This window comes from Anser brachyrhynchus (genome assembly GCF_964034855.1).
Source record: "Anser brachyrhynchus genome assembly, chromosome: 6".
Classification (NCBI taxonomy): Eukaryota; Metazoa; Chordata; class Aves; order Anseriformes; family Anatidae; genus Anser; species Anser brachyrhynchus.
Genome location: NC_137700.1, coordinates 40,330,301 through 40,345,061, shown reverse-complemented (window position 1 = coordinate 40,345,061; position 14,761 = coordinate 40,330,301). Strand labels below are relative to the sequence as shown.

Below are 14,761 nucleotides of genomic sequence, written 5' to 3'. Positions count from 1 at the left end.
GGTTGTTCCCCAGGTGCTGTTCTACATCTCCTTCAGAAAAATCCTTCTGTAATGTCTCCGGTTGGTTTCTGAGCAGAAGAGCTGAGCTGCCTTCAGGCCTAATCCCTGCTGAAGCCTGTGTAGCTGAAATGGCTGTCGTCTGTCTAGGGCAATCCCAATTTTTCCTGCCTCAATGCTTCTGAGGAGTTCCTGTCATGAATCGCTGTTTATACCTCCCTTTGTGTCATCGTGTGAGCTCTGCTGCTTTTTAAACATGTTTTTACGGTAATTGATGCAGTTATGAGCTCAGCTGCCCTGCACAGCCCCCTGTTGCCAGCAGTGCGTGTCCAGGAGTGGCTCTGAACCTGTGACTGCTGCCTGGGGTGAGGACCAGGCCCGGATCCGGCCCCATAGGACATGGGGAACGGGGTTTTGCAGCAGGGTGGCTGCCCTGTGCCCAGGGCACACAGGCAGTCTTGGCCATTCCTTCTCCAAGGATGCTCTAGGAGATATTTTTTTTTTTCCAGTGCCATTTTCCTAAGCCTTGGACCCGTCAACGAATACACCCCTGGCTGAATATTGAATTGAACCACTACTGAAAATTATTTAACTGAAAGTACACCCAGCACCGTTCCAGATGCTGCTCTAGCTTGTCTGGCTTTTCGGCATCTCCTTTCTCTCCACCGATTTTCCACTCTTGCTAAAACCAGCTCCACTGGTTGTAGCAATAGCTCGGAGGGGTTGTGTAAACAGAGGTATTGCTGGGTCATCTCCAGCTCTGCTAAGCCAATGGCCGGGCTGCCTTCTGTTTTCCTCGCAATCTGTCATCCCAAAGGTGACGGATGTTGACAGCTCTTCTCATACCGCGTGCTACCATCGACCTACCACGCTCATCCAGCAATAATTTATCCACGTTCGCCAGGTGGCTTTGCATTTCGGGGGCAGAGCCCCTATTTCCATGGTAGTGGATTTTTGTTTCCCCTGCTATCTGGCAGGGCGATGTTTCCACGAGGAACATTGGGCTGCACTGTGACATTTTAGGATTCTTTATTATTATTGTTCTGTAGACAGCGGGGCTATGGAATGCTTCGATCTTTTTTCCTTTCCGACTGAGTGCAATTCTGATATTAATAATGAAAAGTTGGCTGGTTCTGGCAGGCCTGCTCTGTCTTGGGGAAAAGATAGCAGAAGTGATTTATTCTTTGAATTACTTGATAGGCTCATTGCACTTTTCGAAAAAGCTAAAAGAAACTGTAATAGCGTGTCTGACTGGGCATGACCACAGGACTATGAAAATACCTCTGCAGATGTTAAATAATGTCTTAGGAACAACTGCACACAAGGATGAGTTAAGGTTAGAAAGGATTAAGATAGAGATGACGCAGGGAAAAAAAGACAAATATTTGATGGCAATGAAGATGCATAGCTCTCATTTTAATAGAGGTTAGTTACAGTTTTATTAAAAGCACCTTTCAGTTTTGTTAAAAGAGCCTAACTGAAGTGTCTTGTGGTGCTGTTTTGAATTAATTTTTAACCAGCAGGAGCAATCAAATACATTAAATAAATTTGGCCCTCTGTCAAAAGCCGGGCGGTGTGGCTCACAGTGGCAGAGCGTGGCCAGATCTGACATTTCCAAGGAAGAAGTGATGCACACGTAGGAGCTCCCTGGGCACAAGCCTGGCCCGCAGGGCACATCAGCAGCCCCTTATCTGCCAAGCTCCTTCCCCAAACTGGTCCTGACATTGCTGCATAGTTTGAGGCTGGTGGGGAAAGCACGTCCCAGTTACTTGATTGCAAATGGTTTGGAGTTACACTTCCATTTGTCCCCTCCACTCCTCTCTCATTTGAGAAATCAGCAGCCATCGCCATGTGAGATGGGAGAAATTCAACATTTCTTCCCCTCCTCGAGCCCTGGTGGCAGCATCTGCACAGCTGGCGCTGCTGGGGGACCCCAAAAGTGCTGCCCACCGCCCTGGGGCCCGGGAGGTGTTTCAATTAAGAAAGTCAATTCAGAGACTCTTGTCAGTGCTATAAAACTGCCCATTTACTGAGAAACCGAGGCTGTGATGGGAAGCCAATTTATTCCACAAAATGAAAGAGCTGAGATAAGGAAGAACAAAGGACAAAAGGGGAAAAAAAAAAAAAAGGCAGAAACGATGGGTGATGGCTAACAATTACATGACTAACCAGCTCACCCCGCAATGATTAAACATTAAACTCCCACAAGCTAAGCAAACAAAGAAATACCCTCCAAATTCCCCAGAGGCTTTGTCTCAGCGGCAAGGTCTGTACTGGAGGGAAGAGCAGGGCCAGGTCCTCCTTCGCTGGATTCCCTGCTGCCCTGAGGCTCTTCCAAGGAGAGAAACGAGTCACTGCAAGGGGAGGGTGGGCACGAATTGCCCAGGTGCCAGTCAGTGGGGCTGTCCTGGGGCGTCAGGGGCCGTGGGGGACCCTGCCAAAGAGCTGCAGCACCATTCCCAGTCACCTCCATAGCACATGGAGGAGGTAAATGGGGATGCCCTGCCTGTGCACGCGTTGGCGAATACACTGACTTTGTTAAATCTTCGCCATAAATCCAGGTACACAAAAGGTTAGATGAGCAAAAGGGATTTCCTCATGCAAAATCTGAAAATATTCCACTCCTGAAGTCACCTCCAAATGCCATCACATGCAATGGAACTAGGCACCAAAGTCAAAGTGGTAAACGTGGTACCATAAATGTCCATTTCTTCAATACTGCAAAATAAACAGAGGGCCAAAGCCGTGGGGCACTTACGGGCTGCACCAGGCTGATACAAATGGGCTGCAGCATAATGGGGCTGTGCCTCGGCAGAACAAAAGGTGGGGCCACCCAGTTGCAGCTGGTTGAGTTATTGTGTCTAACAATTTAATTCAACCACATGGAAGGCTAACTTAAAATATATATATTTATTTATGTTTGCAGTAGGCTATGGCCTGCTTGCAGCTAGGGAATATGGCTCAGCGAGTGACCCAGAAGGCTCAGAAATGCTTGAACAAATGTGTATAAATAACAGTGGCGGGTTAAGGACTCAGTTTTAAAGGCAAAAATTCAGAGCACTAAGGAAGTTTGTTGGCAGGAGAAATGTAAATGGAAATAGTGAAGTAGAAGAGCAAAGGAAGAGAACAGGGATGAATGGGGGAGACGTTAAAAAAAGAAAGGGAATTTTGGAGCATAAAATCAGGGGAGATTACCAGGGAGAAAGCAAACAAAATGGAGGCTGGGTTGTCCTCTTAAAGATGGCAGTGGTGAAATAAAAACACTTTGTTGGGACCTAGGGCAGTCGCTTTAGTTTGGCTCCCCTCACAGCCCGATAACCCCAGCGTGGCACAGCCAGGGCCCTGCGAGAGCCGCTGCTGCGCAATCCGTCTGCTTTGCTTCGCTTGGTGGCGGTCATGCCATCGATATTTTCCACCAGACTGGCTCGATTTGCGTGTTCAGCTGTTTGTTTGTTTACCAACAGAGAAACGTCTCCCACATCTGTCTGCATTCTCGTCGCAGCTACATCATGCTTCCTGCAAGTTCCCACACTTGCGCGCTGACCTTTCCAGGACGGTTACTTGGCTGCTGCTCGTTAAACACCCTCGAGCTTAACTCACCTAACAAAACAACAAAGCGACCAAGTTGCACCCGATGAAAACCATCTTGGCCTTTACATCATGTTTTGCTAGTTTTAACAGACAGGTTGAGTGGGGATGCTGAAGAGCAGCGACGAGATTACATAGTAGGATATTTCTGGAGACGTCTAGATTTCTAGAAATACAGATGAAATCATAACCAGAGGAGAGCGCAGCTGTGCGGGGAACAGGCAACTCTTATTTCACCTCCATCAGAGGGCCAAAATGAGTCCAGCCCCAGTTGGAGAGGCTTCTGTGTATGAGCTCGTGCAAAATCCTGCGTGTGAACCTGGGAGTGCACTGCCTACAGGAGATATCTGCTAAGGGTATCTCAAAATGTTATACGTTTCCTAAAACATGTCAAAGTTGTAATTACACAAATAACCAAAGCGGGGTTTTATTGAACTGTCTCTAGGAACAGCTTAGACTGAAATACTCAGCCAACGGGTAACTGCTAAAACTGTGGCAGAAATGATTGCCTTAAATTCCCTTTCAGAATAGTGATTTAGTGTAAACACGCTGCCATTTTTTTTTTTTTTTCCAAGCAAAAAATACATTTTATGCTGTAGAAGTGTGTACATGGTCTCTGGCAGGATGTTTTCCTGACCCCAGAATTACCACAAAATATGTATTTCAAATGATGAGAATCCTGAGAGTATTTACAAGCATAAAAGTCCAACTGCAATGATAGATGGATTGGGCTTAATCAGAAATAAACAGTGCCCTATTCATAGCCCTTTCAAAACAGCAAGAATTTTGCAGATGTTGTTAGGTCAAGATATATAAAAAGATGGTTTATAATGAGCAGAATGTGTGTGCTAATGTCAAGGCAACCCCTCTCAGACACATGTTTTTCCCATAGCTAAGTGACTCTATTCCCCGGTGGCTTGGAGACGAGCTCTTTTCTATCACTCACCATTGCCCTAATTCCCTTTGGGCGAAGGAGGGAAGGGGAGCACAGTGAGAACTTGGAGGAACATGGGAAACTTGGCTTAAATCCCGTTCTTGACACATCCATATTCGCATGAGCTATGCCTCGTCCCAAGCAAAACCTGCCTGAGTTCAGGGAAGGTCCAACGTGGCCCTGGGGCATCCATCAGTGCCCCGCAGGTGCCCCCTCCCCATGCCTGGAAAGCGCTTCTTCAGAGGATTCGCCCATCTAGAAAGAAGGTTTGGAGGAATAAATAATCTGCAGCCCATTTTGGCAGCATAAAATATCCCAAATCGCATCTCTGCAAGTAGATTTCTGAGAAAGAGGGGAAGGAGAGTGAAGGCCGATGTTTTGTGCACTGAAAGGCGCTCTCCGTACCACTCCGCTGCACAATATTTCCACTGTAACACATACCAAAAAGAGCAATTTAGACCCAAGGTGCGGATCTAATTGTATGCAGAAAAGCTCTTACCTGTGGGTAACGATGGTGACCAAAAGCCGTGGACCAAAATTCAATGTGTAGAAGTGTGGGAGGAGGAGGGGACATGGGGCAGAGGGCCAGCGGGGCACCCAGCACCGTGTAAACTCATAATGATTTCAGAAGCAGCTCCACAAGTTACCTAGATTAGGCTCATTCGTGATTTTTATAAAGTCAGAGCCCACTTGGGAAACATAATTCAATTAAAAAGAAATTAGAAAATATGTGTGGAACTGTGGGAAAGCTGCGATGCAAACACCCCCAAACTTTCTCTTCCCATAATCCAGAGCCAGATTTTGTCATCCGAGCCCATGCCTAATGCAGGGGGAACTGCCAATTTTTAGCAAGAACCTGTGGGTAATGGGAACAGGCTGTTGATCGAATTTAACCTTCAAATGAGCATGGCAGGAGGAGAGGCTGCAGTTGTTTATTTTCACTGTGACAAAATGATTACTGGGCTTCGTCAGTCCCACCAGGTGCTAAAATTGATTCTCGAGTTAGGAAACACCAGTCCTTATTTACTCAAGAAGGTGGAAGAGAATGAGCGTGTGTCATGAGGACTGGCAGGGATGATGTCCACGCTTCAGCTCCTACACCCCAAACCAACTGAGAATATGGCAGGAATTGATCTAATTTATTGCTGATTTAAAATTCTAATGTGACTTCTGCCTAAGTAGTTGGGTCGGCAAAATAGCTACAATCTAATTTCTTTGAACTTTTAGCAAAAAAGCCGTTCTCTTTTTCAATTACAAAGAGGTAAGCCTGGGCCCTTTGTTTTCCTGCCGTGAAGCAGACAGTGTGTAATCTATACCTGAAATCTGAGTTCTGCAGACAAGGTGAAAAGAAACACATCTGACTTCTGAGTAACTCTTCAAAAGCTTTAACATCTGTGTGCACAGAGGAACCACAGACAATGTCTCCTAAATAACCTTTTGCAAAAAGCCATGCCGCCTATTCACAGGTTTTCACAGGAACTTGGTATTTTGTTGGGGAGTACAGTCTTTGTTAAATACTGTTAATTTTAATAAGCCCTTTCTTGTCTGGTGGTTAGACCACAGGTCTGTATGTGCCAGCACAAGGGGCTGGTTCCTGCTCTTTGTAAGCCTCCTGCCTGACCTCGACCAAGATCCCTACACTTTCGGCGCTCACATTTTAAATACTCGCCCATTTCTGCTGCTCAACTGAAGTCACATTTGCAGAGCACTGTGGAACCGTCAGAGGAGAGACATTATTTATTAGTGTAATTTCTGATTTCAGTTCCACCCACGCAACCTGCTTCTTCGTGCGTAACAGCATAATTTCTCTGACTTCCTTTCTGTGCAAAGGTTTGGTGTTATCTGCATTAGGAAGTATGATTAAGGAAAGAAATATGCTTCTTTTAAGAAGTTTTTAGATAGATATACTTAGCGTGTGCTTTTCCTTTCAGAGAAGTCATTTTACATTTTTTTTTTTTAATGCTGAAACATCTGAAAAACTTGCTTCAGCAAGTTGCTTTGCTGAGATGACCGATTAATACTTTCCATGAGGGCTTGATTCCATGTGCCACCAAAACTCTCTTCAAAGTGCTAAGCATCCATTTTTGTCACCGATTTCTGTAAAAATTAAGAGAAATCAAACACTCCAGGACTGAACTTTGGGTGGAACGATTCTCATAGAGGCTGTACATGCTCAGGCAGCAGTTGTACAAAGCACTGGCACTCATGCACAGAGTGCTTTATTCACAGAATCTGCGCTGATCAGCCATCCAGCTACCTGTGCCCCTTGAAACTCTCTGCAGCTTCTACGAAGAGCCAAGTTAGGTATGGTCATGTGTAGATGGGAGGATAAGTGGGCGAAAACTGAAGTAAGTTAAGCAAAAAACCCACCAGCAGTCTGCTTGACTCAGCTCTTTAAACAAACTGCTAGAAGACAATGTAGGTTTTTTAAGCACTCTATGCTTTTGTCATCAGCACTGGACAACAGCATTGGAGCCAGCATTTTTGTCATTGACTCAGTAATTGTTGCAAAATTCTGGACATTTCTCTGGCACTCCGTGTTTGCAACTACATTTTAACATTCGTGAACTATGACTCTTTATTATTATTTTTTAAATATCCGAGTCCAAGCTCTTTTATTACAGTAAACAATTACTTGCCACAAATACCACATCAGTGTCCGGATGTAGCAAGAACAGCTGCGTTAGAGTTTGTCCTTCTCCAAATGCCTACCTGGCTTTTGCAAGAGGATCGCGTCACTCCAGATTTTGGGTGAGCTGCTCAGTACTGGGTCTATGGGTCTGACTCTCTGAAGAGGTGATGAATAAAATTCAGTCAAAATTCTGTAATGCATATGTTGTACAGTTTACATAGGGAGACTGCACACGGTCAACCCAGTAGAAGCACTAAGTTAAGACCACTGCTACTCCGTGCGTGGCAAAGGCCTCAGGAAGCCCTGGCTGAAGTAGGAGTTGATTTCTTATTGCTTGGATTAGAGATCTCAGAGATGTGAAGCGATAAGCACATTCTCTGGTGGTGGTGTCCCTAATTTTGTGCCCCAAATGGCCTACTGTTGTGCTAGAGGAGAAAGTGGCCTGCCACACTGTGTAAGCCACATGGCTGATGGAGTTCTCCATGGCAGGAGTGAAAACACTGAATCCCATGCCCAGGCACCCAAGAATACACTTGATTTCCCCACAGTTTTTGCCACTGTTTCAAATTAATGGGATGTTCTAGAGTTTTCACTCACAGTCATGGGATCCTGCAAGACTCCCGTGTGTGGTTAACTCAGAGTGTTTCTGTGTAAAACGAAGGGATTCAGGAGCCCAAGGGAACAGAGTTTAGCAGAGGTCCGGCCTACACTTCCTCCACCATCCCGAGCAAGAGGTGCAAGCTCCACACCTCGTTGCTGTTTCCAGCGCTCGTACCTCATCCAGCCTGGGCCTTGCAGGGGTAAATTACTTACACGGTTTGGGTTCAACGTGTGCCTCCTCCGTGCCGGGGCTCTGGTCGGAAGGCACGGTCCCGGCCCAGCCCCGTGGGCACGCGGTTCGTCTCGGCGGGTGCTTTGCTGGTAGGCAGCAGCAGCATGGAAAGCCCCGCCAGCAGGCTGGCAGCAGGGCCCGCGTGGCAGAAAAGCCATGCTCACCACCACCACCAATATTATTAATCAGCCCACGGTTTGCTCAGGCAGGAAATTGTTGCTGACCACTTTAATTTAACTAAACAAATGAAACCACCCCATTACTCATTCAAATCTAATAAACCGCAGAACACAGAAGAGGAAGTGAGCACTTTAAAATGGCTTGGAGAAAAGTTCGCACTTTGTTTTGCCGTTTAATTAAAGCCAGACTCTTTACAGGAAAGGGAATAATTAAATGGCAACAACATGTGCACGATGATAACCTTTCTCGGTTGGCATCTCAACGTGCAACTTTCTGCTGGAGGTAGGGGGACTTTTAATGCTGCTCTTCACGTTCCCAGAGCCTTACCTGCTCCTCGGGAAGAAAAGAAATAGAAAATGCATTGAGTACTGGGATGGGCCCGTTCTGTAATGCCCTGTTGGATGATAAAGGGCTTCGTTAGAAAGGGGTCGTGACACTTAACATTTGCAGATCTTCAGAAACCGACTGCCTGGAGATAGGCTCTGCAAAACACCTGAGATCCAGCTGTTTTATGAATATCTTGTGTTTTTTTTCCTGATAATCAAGTGTTCAAAATATCAACAAAATATCATTGTGGTTTTAATAGCTGCAGTTCTAGCGCTAGTTAAACATGTGATATGATTTGTATGCGTATGTAAATATTGTCTTTGCCATCAGAAGGCAGAAAAAAGCATGAATATACTTGCACTGCAGGATGAGATTGCTGTAATTGTTTGCCTTTCTTCTCAACATCAAATTACTCCTCCAAATGAAGGTAATTTCACAAACAGACAAACGCACCATTTTTGCTATGGGAATTCTTACCTTGCTGTAGAAGTGGTTTGCTGAAGCTTCGAGTTTAACTGCTTTTACCTGAAAGAAGACTTCATAAATGGAAATTATTTTTTTTTTGTGGTATTTTGGCTTCTAAATACAATTCAAAAAGAAAAGCACTGGCACCAGGTACTCACAAAGACACTAGTGAGCAAAGTTTTCTTGCAATGCTGCAAAAGCCGTGAAGGCTTTCTCAAGTGTATAGGAGTTTGTTCCTCGCTGTACAAGGTTCTTCTTGTTTGCATTTAGCTCCTTCATGCTCAGGGGGATGATGAGTGTTTGCTGGAAGGTCCTTGCCAATTTGGAGCTGGACCAAGCCAGTTCTCACCTGGTTTGCTGCAGCCGCTTCATCCGCTGCAGGCTTAATTCAATGCACATGGGGGAAAATCAACAGCAAGGTGCATTAGCTGCTTTGTGTAGCAAAGAAGCCCATATATTTTGTAAAATCACCTTTCAGTCACCACCAGAATGAACTGGTCCCATGCCTCTTATCCATATGGCACTTGCCTCTGCCCTTCCCTGTCACAGGTAGGCTGCCAAATGGGATGCGATCCGCTCTACGTCCCATTCTTAAAAAAATCCTCCTTACAAGCCTGGCTAGTCATACTTAATTTGTTTTGCTTTTTGGAAGGGGTTACAGATTTGACATCCTAGAAAACATCTGTAACTTTGACGGGAAAAAAGTATGTGATTCATAGTTTTCCAGAAATATACGCATTACACATGTAACGTGTTGGCACCCCCTGGACAACGCGGTAAATCCTGAAACTTCTAAACATCACTTCTGTTTCTCTGCCATACGCACCTGTCCAAACAGCACAGCCAGTGCTGCAGAAAATGCTTCAAAACGGTGTCGCTTTGTAATGGTATTTTCCGGTGGCATGGAGGAATATGGTGATACAAGGAGATGGGGCATCAAGAGCAGCTAAACCAGGTCATGCAAAACAAAATTATTTATAAAATGCATGGAAGGGTTACTGTAGTCAATCCACTATGCTAAACATTTCTTTATTTCTGTCTCCACCTCCATTATTTGCAGGGTACCTAATATCCCCAGGTGTGCCACAAAAGCTATTTCACGGATGCAACAAGGCAGTAAAAGCTGGCAGCAGTTCCCCACCAGCAGTCCTTGAGCAGCCCTTGGCTCCAACCCACCCGTGCATCCAGCAAAGGGTTGGGAAGGGGTGAGCAGATGTGACCGTGGAAGCCCATGGTTTCTCCCTGCGATGCCTGCTCAGCCAGCCCAGGTAGCAAAGTGCACAAAAGCCTCATTACACAAGTGCTGAGGGCCCTCTTCCTCTCCCATAGCCTCCCCAGCAGTTACAAGAAGTGACGGCAGAGCCCTGTTAAACAGAAAAAAAAAGAAGAAAAGAAACAAAAAAACAACCAAAGCCCCCAGCTCTCAGAGCTTGTTTAGGATCCTTTCTGGTGTACCTCATGCTTCGTGTTTGCTTAAACAACTGTTTAAACAGTTTGGGTTTGCTCAAGCAACTAGATTTATGTCCTGGATCAGTAAATAAACCTGTAGCAGTATGCTTTCCTGCACTTACTTCTACCCTGGCCATTGCAAAATAAAACAAACCAAGTAGAAAAAAAAAAAAAAACATGTATGCACAGAGCCACAGTACCTAAATTGGCATCTTTAATGAAGATCAGAAATTTCAGATTTGGTTTGTTGTAGGCAAACACACAGCCTTTCGTGAGTGCTTAGCTCCAGGATTTAGGTTCCGTAGCATCTCTCTAGAGCAGAAGTAAAAGGATGCCAAAGCAAAAGTGTTAGGACAGATGACAAAATATGAATTCAGAAACTCCGTGGCTTCGAGTTGACTTGGCTTTGGCTGGAGCTGCAGAATCTGAGGAGCTCTGGCTTACACGTTACATAGCAGAGCTCGTCATTTTCCACCTATTCTGAAATGTCGTTTTGTGATGAATACTGATTCTAACTACTAGGTGAGAAGAGAAATTTTTAATAGACTTTCACATTGTGTACATGTGGGGAAGCATTTAGAAGAAAACCCCTGCAAAGGAGGCAGATACCGACATGGAGCCGTGCTGCACACAGACCTGTTACTGGCATGCCAAACCCTTGCTTCTGAAAATATGAGCTGGTAAGGTTTAAATCACAAACACACGATAAAACGTACTTGAAATGATGCCATGTAAACGAAGGGATTGAAAAACAGCTATGTATCTCTGTCCTATTTCCCTTTCCAGGAAGGAACATCTCTTGGGTAATCTAAAAACAAAACAAAGTAGCAGAAAACTTTACTTAACCTCAAGCTAATTTCCTATCCGGACTAAATTTAGTTGTTTAGATTCTGTTTGGTGTGTGTGCCTCCCAGCCTGCTGCCTTTCAGCGGGATGCTTACTGTTAGAGCCCTCTAGATAAAACTGGCTGGTTGCATTTCGGGTCTTAGCATTGAATTTTAACACGAGACTTCGCTTTGTGGGTCGAGGCGGCAGCAGCGGTGTGGCAGCAGGAGCCTGGTGGAGCTGGTCCTTGAATTTCTTCTGTCTGGCAAAGCCCAGCCTCCGCCTAGCAAACAGCTCCCAGGAATGCACTCGAGGTGACTTCTGCCTCTCAAGGAGCAGGCAAGGGAAAGAGCAAGAGGATAAAAACATTATCATAAAAGCTTCTCCACACTTATTTTGAAACAGACAGTCATGAATTCAAGGAAGATCAAGGCCGGGACCAGCCCAAAACACTTAGATTATTTTTCCATGAGTCAAAAGTTATACTCAAAACAAAAATTAGCCTACAAACACCAAGGCCCTGCTGATGCACTAAGCATTTCCCAGCACAGGTCACTTCTGCCAGCCTCCTGCTGAAGAAAAAAGTGATCTGACAAACGGTCTGGAAATTTTTTAAAGCTTTATTCATTCCGCCTGTCTCTGTCCTTCTCAAACCTTTAGTTTTAAGGCCAGAAATAATTTGTACTGTCATCAAAGCACGTAAAATAAAGCACATAAAATCTGAAAGGAGCATAAAAGAGTAAAAAGTACATTTAAGGACTCTCTAAAAGTGAGAGCAAGTAGCTCTTCTCGATGCAGGGATTTGGGGAAGCTGGAGATCACAACCAAGAGCTGTTTCTCATATCCAGCTGAGAATTGCACCTTCTTCAGGGTGGGGGTCTTGCCAAGATAAGGACTCACCAGGTCACCAATCTATCGCCAAAACTAGGACTGAGTAGTATCTGCTGCTCCCTTCAGCCTGCTGAAATTGGAGGAAGAAAAAGAAGGGAAGAGAAGAAACATTTTTTAAGCAGGTGAATTAAAACAACAACAACAAAACGACTTGCAGCCAGTTTTAGGTATTAAAAATAACGCCATTATTGACATGAGGCTTAATGGCACTGTCAGAACAAATGCTGCGAGATTGGTCTTTGATCCCATGCAAGTAAAATGAAGGAAAGGCAATGCCAAACACACTGCCAGAGGGACTGCAGGCCTGCGGCTGGGAGTGGTGCCCCTGGTGAGGGACGGTGACGTGGGGCCAGGTTCCCCGCGCCAGCCCTGCTCAGCCTCGGCACCCAGCACCTCTGCGGGGCGGGCTTCACTGCCAGCTTACCTTTCCAGACCGGCATCCAAATTCCCGACTGTATCAAACCAGAATTTGAATGCTTGAAATAAAAAGCTTCGTGTGCTTGTAAGTCTGGCACAGGCGGCAGCTGCCTCTTTTGGTTGTGCTGGAAGTAGTGTCTGCACAGGCACACAATGTTAGGCATCCTGTTCTTGTCAGGTTGGTAGTTTTTTCTTGTTTATGGGCAGAAAAATCGCCTAAAATTAAGTTACATGAAATGCACTTGTTAAATTGGACCTTAATTTTCTTCGTGAGCTGCAAGGTGCTTTTAGGATTTTGCTATTCACACTTAAAAATTGTGGCAACCTGGGACGTAAACTAAAAGAAAGCTGTAATGCCAGCAATTTCACCTTCTGTAATTATTGGCACTTTCCTGAGTCTGAAGCTCGCTTTGAGTTTTTGCTGGTGTAGGAACGCAGGGCCCTGCCTGACTTACAGACCCACACAGCCTCTCACAGGTCCGTGGGGCTGCGTGCGATGGGCAGGCTGGGATTTAGCACCATTTCCACTCCTGCAGCAGCAGCTTCTCTTCTTGGCATTAGCAAAGAAACACAATCACAGGCACGGCAAGCAGAAGCAGCTGGTTACTAGCAGGACACGAAGTGGTAAATGATTAAAACAATTAGCTCTAGGAAGGAAAAAAAAATAAGAAAATGTTTTACTGTAATAGTCCCATTTTTCATCTGGTGACACCCAAATCTGTCTGAGGGCTGTGAAAGCTGATTCAGGGCTGGTTTTCGGAGTAATGTGAAGGTGGTGTCAAGGACTTGTGTAATACATAACTAATAACTTTGGTTGAGTAATTATTGATAGGAAATAAGTGATTCAAGATAGAGAAGTCTCACAGCTGGCAAAATGTAGTCATATGCTGCCAGCGGTGGAGGTCACGGTAATGCTGAACTCCCTGATCCGCAGGGCTTAGGTGGCGCTCAGCAAAAAAGGAAATTTATTTTCCCTGCTGTTTCCCCAAATAGTTGTTAGTGGAGCAAATCAACATCCGCAGAAGAGAAGAAGTCCCTCTTGTGATGTAACATCCCATATGTTTTCAGTCAGAATTTTCCATATGCTGCCCTTTGTTGATGCGTTTTCAAGCCATCTAAACGGCCCGATTGCAAAGAACGTGCACGCACCGCTCGGCTGAGCGCTGCCACTGCAACAGCGTCGAAAGGAAATGAAAGAGAAATGTGAGTCATTTGCTTCTCCGAGCAGCCGTGCGCCCATGGGTCTGGCCCTGCTGAGGCAGGGCTACGGCTTTGGAAAGGGACCCTTGCAGGTCACAAGGGAGCTGCAATTCTTTTGCTCCCCCAAGCAGTGCCAGGTTTTGGATGCCTGGGTCCGTGTCATCAGCTCAGAAAGTGGTAAAGGAACCGGTCTTCCCACCAAAAAAATAAAAAAATGTACAGTCATATGCTACTTCCATTTTCTGAGGAGGAAACAGTGATTTGTCTCAGCCTGGGAATTTGGCAGCTTTTGGTGAGAAAGGAGTTAAACAGCAAGTTCATGGTAACTGTGGAAGAAAACATGTTGTTTGAACTGCTTCTTTCCAGGATAAATAAGCATTCATGTTCCGTGGCACCTTTTCTCTTTGAGGTGCTGTGTCTCTGGCTTGGCTGGCTTTTGTTGAATCCCAGCTCAGGTCTAACACAAATAATGCGCCACACCTGAAGATGCAGGCGTGCTGGAAAATGCCAGCGTAAGAAAAACAAATAAGAAAGGCCCTGAAATGCAGCCTCCTCAGCAGACGTGAATGCCAAGGCACAGACTATTTACCTTATGAGGGCTAGCTCGTCCACTGAGCTGTGCTGAAAACCCAGACGCGTGTCCAGCAAATGAATTTCACACTATGGCCTTTTAAAGTGTTGCTGCAGCACCACTGCGGCTGGAGAAGCCCCAGATCCTCTTTCTCTTTTGTTCTGAAGCAGCACCTCCAAGACACGCTACTACGCTTCGCCCCAGGTCTCACGTCCAAGCACAAAGCCACTCTGTCTCCTCAAGAAGAGGCCCTGCTTAGCAGCCATGCTTCGGAGGAGCCGTTCCCATATCCCCGCTCCTCAGCCCAGGACATGCCCTCTCGTGCCTGCGGATGATGGACTACATGCCAAGGACGTCCCTACGGTTAACATCAGCTCTCCCCGTGTGACTGTCACAGCTGGACGTGAAGGAGGTTGTCACAGACTGGTGGTGGCCTCTGGGTCGGTCTGGTCC

At 45.7% G+C, this 14,761-nt stretch overlaps 1 protein-coding gene across 1 annotated transcript; it reads right to left on the bottom strand.

Moving 5' to 3' along the window:
• Nucleotides 1-7,325: 7,325 nt before the first annotated feature.
• On the bottom strand, nucleotides 7,326-13,059 carry LOC308196978 (uncharacterized protein; the record flags this gene model as incomplete). Its single annotated transcript, XM_080596716.1, has 3 exons — nucleotides 7,326-9,069; nucleotides 11,101-11,212; nucleotides 13,013-13,059. The coding sequence occupies 3 exons, from the start codon at nucleotides 13,057-13,059 to the stop codon at nucleotides 8,764-8,766; spliced, it is 465 nt and encodes a 154-aa protein (XP_080452842.1). The 3' UTR covers nucleotides 7,326-8,763.
• Between the last annotated feature and the right edge of the window lie 1,702 nt (nucleotides 13,060-14,761).